The sequence below is a fragment of the Peromyscus leucopus genome, chromosome X, assembly GCF_004664715.2.
Source record: "Peromyscus leucopus breed LL Stock chromosome X, UCI_PerLeu_2.1, whole genome shotgun sequence".
Taxonomy (NCBI): domain Eukaryota; kingdom Metazoa; phylum Chordata; class Mammalia; order Rodentia; family Cricetidae; genus Peromyscus; species Peromyscus leucopus.
This window is the reverse complement of record NC_051083.1, coordinates 29201576-29212049: the sequence shown is the minus strand read 5'-3', so window position 1 is coordinate 29212049 and position 10474 is coordinate 29201576. Positions and strand designations below refer to the sequence as shown.

Below are 10474 nucleotides of genomic sequence, written 5' to 3'. Positions count from 1 at the left end.
TCACCCAACAACAGAAGTGGATGAGATCTACATGAGAAAACTGGACATGAGGGGGGGGGTAAGGAAGGGCAAGGGGTCGGTGGAAAGAGAGCTTAGGGGAGCAGGAGATCCCAGCTGGATCAAGAACAGAGAAGGAGAACAAGGAAAGAGAGACCATGATCAATGAAGACCCCATGGGAATAGGAAGAAGCAAAGTGCTAGAAATCACTTTTTGATATACCTAGCCCTTCTGGAAAATTAAATGTAGTGGTGAGTAAGACTAGTTTGTGAAGCTCTGGTTATATTGTATTAGAGAGCCACTCTGAAATTATACAACTGTAGGAATGCAAAGAACTTGGGACATTTTTCTTAAAAGAACATCTCTCTCAAATGGCTAAGTATACCTCACAAGCTACTATACTCTCAGAAGTAAAATTGTGGGGCTGAGCAGAGAGCTTAGTGTATAAAATAATTTGCCCTGCAAGGCTAGGGACCTGAGTTCTGATCTCGGCATCCTATGAGAGCTGGGTGCAGAAGCATGCTCCTATAAATGCAGTGCTCCTACAATGAGATGAGAAGTGGAGACAGGAGAATTCCTGGAAACTCATGGGGAGGGGGTAGCTTGATAGCTATAATGGCAAACAATAAGAGACTCCATCTCAAACAAGACAGAAGGTGTGCAGCACATATTCCTGTGTGCGCGCACACACATTTTCCATGCCAAAAAAAAAAAAAAAAAATGAAAATGCTTTTGATGCCTTCTGAAATTCCAACTGGAGGCAAAAACTGAAATACAAAATTCTAACTAGACTAAAGAATATAGCTCTCAGTAGAGATAGAAGGAGGCAGAGGCAGGCGAATCTTTGTGAGTTCGAGGCCAGCCTGGTCTACAGAGCAAGATCCAGGAAAGGGGCAAAGCTACACAGAGAAACCCTGTCTCGAAAAACAAAACAAAACAAAAACAAACAAACAAACAAAAAACCGAAAAAAAAGAAAAAAGAAGGAAAAAAAGAAAATTTAAAATAAGTGAAAATTCATTAAAGAACTGATATATAAGGTCTAGTGAGCGACATTTGAAAGAAATAAAAATTCGACCTACTTTCTCTTCCTGAAAAAGAATTGTAAAAGAATGTGTTTAGTATGTGTGTGGGTGTGCAAGTGCTATGGTATCCATGTGAACTTCAGAGAACACTTTTGGGAGTCATTCTTCTGCTATGTGGGTCTAGGGAATGGGACTCAGGTCATCAGGCTTAGTGGCTAGTGCCTCTATCCGTGGAACCATCTCACTAACACTGAAAAAGAATTCTTAATAACAAGAGTGTCTGGAAAAGAAAGGAAGGGGGCAGGTGCAGGTCCCTTTCATTTTACAGTCTTTGACTAAGATGCTGACTGTCTTCTTAGCTGAAAGAGCTAAAGCTGATTGCACAAAGTGACACCTTATGTTTGCAAGCATGAAGTATTAACTGCTCCCATGCTTTCCTGGTAACTAAGGATCTGGGCATGTCAATGGTTTGAAAAGAACGCAGATTATTTTCTTGACAACTGTCAGTTTGCCCAAATCCTGTAGAGAAAATTTTCAAGACATCTTAAGTGTGACAGTTGTTTAGCTCTGGGCCTAGATTTAGTGAGGGGTCAAGAAATATAATATTATTGACAGATAGCTATATGCCTACCAGTAATTTTGAAGGACATAAAATACAGTCCTATGCATATCTGTGCATACAGACGGTTAATTTGTTTTTCAGTATTAGGGATTAAGCCTAGGTTCCCATACCAGCTAAGCAAATGCTCTACCACTCAAGTATATATACCCAGCTCTCTTACTTTAAAAAACTAATCTATTTTAATTAAAATATAATTACATCATGTACCCTTTCCTTCCCTTCTCTCCATCCTCTCTCCTGTCCCCTCCTCCCATTTGAAGAACACAGCACGTTTGCTTTTAAGGACAGTTGGTACAGTGGAAAGACACACAAACTGTACTTCATCGAGTTCTTCCAAGGGCTTGTTCTTTTCGCCATTTGGGGTTATCTGTGTCTGTGATTTGAGTTGCTTACTACCTCAACAGCAGCAAAAGACTTTTTTCCCTTTGATCCATGTTCTTGGAATGCTAATAGTCTGGTCATATCTTCAAAGTACCTCTGACTTTTATTAGTATATTAAAGAAAGAGCCTTAATTTATACCCATAGGTATTTTGCATTTTAGATGCTAATAACATATTATACCACTGAAACAAAAGTCTTCTGGCTTCAGTTTCTTGGTCACCTTTTAGGACCTCATTTCAGGAATCTATCCTGCCCGTTGTACTCAGTGGGACCAGGTCCTGTTTAGATATTGATTTTTGGTAGTAAGCCAAACACCCACAGTGCTCTCACTGTTTGAATATTGGCCGTGTACATTTATGAGTGGCTTTGCTGGATGTACTTGTGTACTTGCTCTAGGGAGGTGGTATGTGGGGTGGGAGGACTGGGAGGAGTGGGTGGAAGGAAAAACTGTGGTTGGAATATATTGTATGAGAGAAGAATACATTTTTTTATGCAACAAATTTTATTTAGCCCAGTCAGTCCCAACACAGCACAGAAAGCTTGCAGAGGGTAGAAAGTGCATTAATAAAAGCCATTCTTTACCCAAAGGAAACAGAAAATATATTATTGATTCAAAAAATTTAACACTCGAATGATAAACTGCAATAACTTATTCTGGATTCTACTGATGAGGGAAAGGAAAAGAAGAAAAGAAGGCTTTACGAAGAGATCCATCTCCAGCTGAGACCAGAAGTCAGTAGAGGTCACTAAGACCCGCAGTCTTTCTTGCTTTTTGCGTAAGTGCCCTCAGCTGGAACTGTTTACAGGCGAGGAGGCGGACATGCTTCAGGAACACATCCAGGTCTATTACTCCCTGCCTCAAGGCTTCTCCCAGGTAAAAGATAATGTGTTCAATAGCATTTTCCTCTGCATACAGATTTAGAATCTGTTTATATAGTGGGGCTGTGGGAATGATAACTTCATCAATGTCATTATTTTCAGATTGATTTTCCATTTTCTCCAGAGCAGAACTTAGTTCTTCATCCTTCTTTTTCAAAAGTTCTATGTTTTTATCAACCTCAGCTACTTCTTGATCTAAGCAGGTAACCATTTCTTCCAGTTTCTGGTGGCCCTTTTTCAGATCTTCCTCTGTTCCTTTCAAGGCATTGAGTTCTGCCTGAGCGCCATCCATTTCCTCCCTTCATCCGCCATCTCAGTTTGTCACTGACTGCTGAAATGAGAGATGCTCGAATGGTGTCCTCACTGATTGTGCCATCTCTGCTGGGACCAACAGTGGTCACAGGAGGCTGGGAAGGGTACTGGGAGCTTGTTGTGGCAGGGTATGGGCCAGCAGGTGGGTAAGGACAGTCAGAATAAGCACTGGAATTGGGAGGGTATCCAGATGGATATGCAGAGATTCCACTCGGCATGCCTGCCATGTAGGAGGTATTTGGTGGCCCTGTTGCTGTGTATGGTGGGTAGGATGCAGAAACAGTGGGACGGGAGAACACCGGAGGCTCCTCTCCAAATATCACAATCATGGTCTGAATAAGCTCCAGCAACTCTGACCGTGGATGTTTCCAGTCATGTAGATAAGGTAGGTAGATTTTCCCATTTGCATCCACATGCTTTCCTGTTTTAATAGTCATTGAACTAGTAGGCTTAACAAAACAGATAGGGGGATTATATGGGTATGTGTCCAGCAGCCACAGGCATATTGGAATATTATATGTATTACCTCTGTAACGCACAGGAATTGTTCCAGTGAGGTTCACCAGCTCCCTGGAACTGCCATCATTAAAAACGTACGAATCCAATACGGGTTTGAGATCTTTGTACATGGCGATGACTTTGACAGTTTGGCAGACAGTTAGATCTCTGTATTTGTACTTGGACATCATCTTCTTCAGCTGACTCTTGGACACGCGCGCCTCCGTCCCCGCAGGCAGAGGGTCAGCGCCACGGGGCTGCCCCAGGCCACCTGACAATCGCCGCTGCCCCGCCCCCCGAGAAGAATACATTTAAAAAGAGAGTACTTGGGGCTGTTCAACATCATGACCTTGAGTTCAGCTAGGAAGTTCTTTCGCACCTTTAACTTCATCTTTAATTATCCATTTCTTCACAGTAGTAATCAATTTGGACAAATCATAAATAGTGTTATGGTCAGTAAAAGCATAGTACTTGTCATCAAAATGCTTAGCATTAGTCATTACAAGTTCAGTTGAAGTTAGAAGTACCATGTGCTCTGCCGGGCGGTGGTGGTGCATGGCTTTAATCCCAGCACTCGGGAGGCAGAGGCAGGCGGATCTCTGTGAGTTCGAGGCCAGCCTGGGCTACCAAGTGAGTTCCAGGAAAGGCGCAAAGCTACACAGAGAAACCCTGTCTCGAAAAACCAAAAAAAAAAAAAAAAGTACCATGTGCTCTATTAATTACCGCATGCATACCCTTCTCCTCCTTTCTCCAAATCACACTTTCTTTTGTTTAGAAAGCTCCTTTTCCCCCAGCTCAAGTGATTGGGGAGGTGGCCTTAATCAGACTGAGAGGGGACTTGGTTCTCTGTGGAGGAAATGACTCTATGTAGCTCCTGCTTGAAGCAGCTAGTCCTAATTTTCAAAGCCAAGAGTTATAATCACAGGAAATTAGGCCTTGGAATGAGATTAAAAGTAGACAGTATTTTTATTGTTACATCTGATTCAAACAAAATGCTCTTTAAACTGCACTGCCAATAACTTCAGAAAAAAAGTACTTGTGACAAAAAGTAAAGGTCCTGTTGTAGCTGGATTGTTCCTAGCCACCAGCTTTGATACCAGCACATACTTCAAAAACTGTTTAATTATCCATCCTCCCCGCCTCTGGGACAGAATCTCGTTGTGTGGTCTAAACTGGCATGGAGCTTGCTACATAGCCCAGTGTGACCTTAAAGTAAAAGGCAATAATCTCTGCTTTAGGTTCCCAAGTGCTGAGGTCACATGTGTGGGCCACCCCCCCTCCCCATATTCTCTGCTTCCTTCCTGTTACAGCAGACCAGTTTCTTTTCTGCCATCCTCCCTGAGGAGAGTTGTATGCCAGGCCAATTCAGTTGCATCTCTGTATCTCCTGGTTTAGAATACAGAATGATAAATGAAAGACTATCTGTCTAACACAGTTCTGTCTTATGCATGTCTTAAAACATCTGAAGAATTCTGATTTTCAGTTATTTCTCATAGCAAATGTTCTCATATTCTCAGCTGGCTCCTGTCCTGTGGTAAGAGAAGAAACCTTGATCCTTTTTTATTGTTCATTGTGTCTTTTCGCTGGGGAAAAAATAAACTGATTTGATGTCCTAGGACTGTAAAGTAGAGTGGCATTGCTATATTGAGATAGACACGGGGTTATTAATGTTGAGCTTACACCCTTTCCAAGGTATATAGTAGTGTGTGAAACATTAACCCTTCCTAATCTCTTCATAAAACAAGGTAAGTTTTAGTGTGATTTTTGAGGACCATTAGATGTTTTAAGGTTTAGAATGGTTGAGTAATTTGTTTAGTCAATGTAATGTCAAGAGCATTAATAAAAATCCTCTTGTAAGTTATCCCAAATGGAAATTTATGCTATAGCTTTATACTTTCAAAATTCTAATAAAAGTAGTAAAATCACTATGGTGTTAGAATCTGAATGGATCTGGTTGCATTACTGGTGGAAAAACAGGCTAAGTATGTAGTATATTTGTTGGCTCCCAAGGAAGGTGGGGGTTGGTGTGCAGAGCAGTCTGTTGTTTTCTGAAACCCATGCCACCTGCAAGGGGGGAAATCAGTCAGAAAACAAAATTATTAGGAAAAAATTATTTGTAAGATTTAGGTAGAATAAGATCGACAGAAACTAACACATGCTGCTTACCACTTTTCTGTGGTGTGGGCTGCTGGGTAGTAGTTATATCATTTATTGAATCAAATACTATGTTCATCCGAAAACTGCTTTTCAGGAGAGTGGCCACTAGCAAGGTGTTGCTATTTCAGTTTACATTTACATTAGTTAAAACAGAATAAAAATTTAAATTGAGTTCCTTACTTGATCTAACAAGGTTTAAATAGTCCCATGTGGGTTAGTGGCTAGCATTTGCTCAGTGCAGAATAGAACATGGTCACATAATGTTTTCTTCCACAGTGCTCTTTAAGATGTGTACTATTAACCAACACTTGTTTACCAATAAAGAAACAGACACCCACACAAGTGAAATAATATACCCAAGGTCGCATGGCCAGTAAGGAACAGAGCCAAAATTTGAAGCCTCCAGTAACCATAACCTTTGCTCTATTGATAGCATGCTTTTCTCCTTTCAGTCAGTTTATTAATAAAACAGTCATGACCTGATAGTTTTATAGTAACAAATTTTATTTATTATTTTTAAAAGACGGAATTATAAATACATAATTACTAAAACTGTAACTTTATTAATATAATTTCAATATGAGGGAAAAGGCAGACTGTGTATAAATCCTGCAATGGTTATTTTCTCAGTCCAGTGATAGAATCAGTGAGTTTTTTTTTTTCATTTAACTACTTCCCCTCGAGCAATATCTATATTGCAGTCTATCAGTGCCCTATTTGCTGTCAGTTGTCTTTGTTAGAACTATCACTTTCCAGAATTATTGTACTACTATCGCTCGTTCATATTTGGGAATTTCTTAAATGAGTGTCAAACCTTTAAGTCTTTAAGTAGCTTCTTTTTGAGACTCACCTAAGTCTTCCAGTATTGGAAGTATTTGTCATTCATTGGTCATCACTACAATTGAGAAATTGGAATTGGGGGGGGGGTAAGCTGTCTATTCTAGAAACTTTAGGTCTTTGTTTTATGGGAGTACTATATCTTTCAAAAAGGAAAAGAGGTGGATTTCTGTTTTCTATTTGCGATTGCTGTCTGCTGTGATACTTCCAGATGATATTCCTATAAAAAATATTTCACAACTTTGAAAATACCAATGGACCATGAAGGGGAAGAATATAAAGAGATCTGTCTATTTGGTCCTGTGTTTCCATGTGATTTCATTGAATAACTTGTACACATCTAAAGGCTGAAGATACAAAGATAATTTTCTTGGTTTTTCAGAAGCACACACTCTTAATGGAGAGACAATCACACAGAGATGTACTCTAGATTAAGCTAAACAAATATCCCTAGTGTTCCAAGGGGACAACCTTATAGGACTATGTCCAATAGAAGCATAATCTGAGAAAAGAGGTCTTCATTTTGAGAAAGAGGATATCTTTTGGGTATCTGTTAAGAGTTGAGAGTGTTCATGTTGGAAGTAGGTATAAGATTAAAGATATTATGGTGGTGTTTTACCTCATGATTCAGGAATAATCCCAGAACAAAAGAAAAACCAAACACTTACAAGGAAATTTACACTAGAGCCTTTGAGCATCATAAAGGTATTTAATATATAAATCACACTTTTGAGATATTTGGATGATTTTTATGTGAAGCTTAAGGGCCTCATACATGTTAAGCAAACCCTCTGTAACCAAGCTTCATCCCTAGCCTCGAAGTATTTCTTGATGATGAAAATATGCTTTTATTATATAGATTGAACTCTGAGTTCCACACATGTACCCACATGTATGTGCATATAAAAATATGATTCTGATGATTGCTCTGGTGTAACATACATGGTCAATGAAAGGAGATGAATTAGACAAGGAAGAATTCAGTTTATATTTTAGATTAAAGGTATAAGAATTTTGAAAGAAAAGTGCTTTGAACTCCCTTGAGAATCCATCTAATTCTATGAATACTTTTTCATTAAATGGTCTGCATTCAAAGAGAGCAGTCTTTTTTCCTCTATGCTCAAAACAGTAATTCTGGCTCATCTCAGTACCTTCTTTGGCACTTGCTTTGTACTGGAGAGCAATCTCATTTTTATATATTGAAAAGCTCAATCCAGTCTATTGTCTTCAAAATAAGACTATATAATAAAGCAAATATCATAATTATAGTAGCAACAGAAAGTGCCCATAATAAGACATGTTTCTGATCAGAATGAAAAACACACTTTAAAAGATTTCAAATAATACTTAACAATAGTTCATACCATTTTCCTCAATTGGAAAGTAGATGTAACTAATTTCAGTCTCTGTACACTTGAAATTTTAATGAAATATCAGTAGGGTGTACAAGGAACAAGTCGAGCTGTTTCTAAAATTCTTATGGAAAATATCTACAATGCAGAGAGACCATAGGAACTTGTGAAAAAAAAAACATGGAGGGAATAGCATCTCCCTACTGGGTACTAACATGCAGAGTAAATTATCAGTAAGTCAAAGTTTACTTCTGTCATGCATTTGGGCATACTGCAATAGAATAGAGTGTTCATAAATAGGACCAGACGAATTTGACAATTTGGTACATGATAATAATGGCATTCCACGTTAGCAGAGAAAAGATGGAGTTGGTGAGACAGCACATAGCTAAATTACTAGAGTTCTTGCCTAGCATTTGTCAAAGCCTTGGGTTCTACCCCCAGCACCACATAAAACCAAATGTGCAGGCCCAGGCTTGTAATCTCAGCACTTGTGAGGTAGAACCTGGAGAATGAGAAGTTCAAGGTCCCCTTGGGTGGAATGACTCATCCCTAATAGGCTTGAGGGCCAGCTGGCACAAACCAGTAAAAAAGATACTTTCTGACAGCCAACCTGGGTAGGCCTAAGGGCCTTAGCAACAGCAGCTGAGACACGATTTGGAGATGACCTGAACCAATGAGAGGCAGCCATGTCACACCAACAGAGGCATATTCATCAGACCTCCCCCCAGGGTGAGGTGGAGGGTATATAAGGCTTGCCTTTTCCTGAATAAACTGAGCTTGTTGTTTGGACATTCTCCCGGAGTCTGTGTGGTTTGACTCTGTGCTTACTTGCCCCCCTTCCCCAAAGGAACAACAGCACAGGACCCTGCTACACTCTTCATCTCCTCCGGTTTTGTTATTGCTCTAGCTAAGACTTCAAGTACTATATTGAATAGGTATGGAGAAAGTGGACAACCTTGTCTTGTTCCTGATTTTAGTGGAATTGCTTTGAGTTTTTCTCCATTTAAGTTGATGTTGGCTATGGTCTTGCTATAAAATATCTTTAAGTATATCCCTTCTCTCCAGCACTTTTATCATGAAAAGCTGTTGGATTTAGTCAAAGTACTTTTCTGCATCTAATGAGATGATCACATGGTTTTTTTTCTCTTTTGGCTTGTTTATATGGTGGATTATATTTACTGATTTTCATATATTGAACCTTCTCTGCTTCTTTTTCTTTGTTGAATATTGGTGTAGTTTGGGTATCAGGGTGATTGTGGCCTCATAAAATGAACTTGGCAATGTTCCTTCTGCTTCTATTTTGTGTAATAATTTGAAGAGTATTGTCATTAACTCTCCTTTGAAAGTCTTGTAGAATTCTGCACTAAAACATTCTGGCTCTGGGCTTTTTTTGGTTGGGAGATTTTTAATGACTGCTTCTATTTCACTAGGGCTTATAGGTCTGTTTAAATTGCTTATCTGATCTTGATTTAACTTTGGTAAATGGTATATCTTGGGAAAATTACAGACCAGTTACCTTTGTGAACATAGAATCAAGAATACTCCACAAAATACTCACAAACCAAAATACTCACAAACCAAATGCAATAGCATCAAAAAGATCATCCACCGTGATCAAATAGGCTTCATCCCAGAAAAGCAATTCCTTTTACAATAGCCTCAAATAATATAAAATATCTTCGATTAACTCTAACCAAGCAAGTGAAAGACTTGTATGATTAAAAACTTCAAGTTTTTTAAGAAAGAAATTGAAGAAGATATCATGGATCGGTAGGATTAACATAGCAAAAATGGCCACAATATTAAAAACAATCTACAAATTCGATGCAATACCCATCAAAATCCCCACACAATTCTTTATATACATTGAAAGAACAATACACAATCTCATATGGTAAAACAAAAAACCCAGGATAACTAAAACAATCCTGTACAATAATACAACTTCTGGAGGTATCAGTACCCCAAATTTCAAGCTCTACTACATAGCTACAGTAATAAAAACTACATGGTATTTTCATAAAAACAAACATGTTGATCAATGGAATCGAATTGAAGACCCACACACTTATAGACATCTGATTTTTTTTTTATAAAGAGGCCAGAAACACACTGGGGAAAAAAGATGATGTCTTCAACAAACAGTGCTGCTCAAACTGAATAGCTTATGTAGAAGAATTCAAATAGATCCATACTTATCACCTTGTACCAAATTCAAGTCCAGATGGATAAAAACTTCAACATAAAACAAAATATACTGAACTTGATAGAAGAGAAAGTGGAGAATGACCTTGAACTCATTGACACAGGAGATTTTTCTGAATAGAACGCGGTTGGCACTGGTACTAAGGGCAACAATTAATAAATGGAACCTAATGAAACTGAAAAGCTCCAGCATATGTGTCTAGTAA

General features: G+C 38.8%; 1 protein-coding gene across 1 annotated transcript; it reads right to left on the bottom strand.

Moving 5' to 3' along the window:
* Positions 1 to 2508: 2508 nt before the first annotated feature.
* Positions 2509 to 4025, bottom strand: LOC114702920 (tumor susceptibility gene 101 protein-like). Its single transcript, XM_037198761.1, is given in 2 exon segments — positions 2509 to 3202; positions 3204 to 4025. Coding segments are annotated over 2 exon segments (1266 nt in total). The 3' UTR covers positions 2509 to 2758.
* Between the last annotated feature and the right edge of the window lie 6449 nt (positions 4026 to 10474).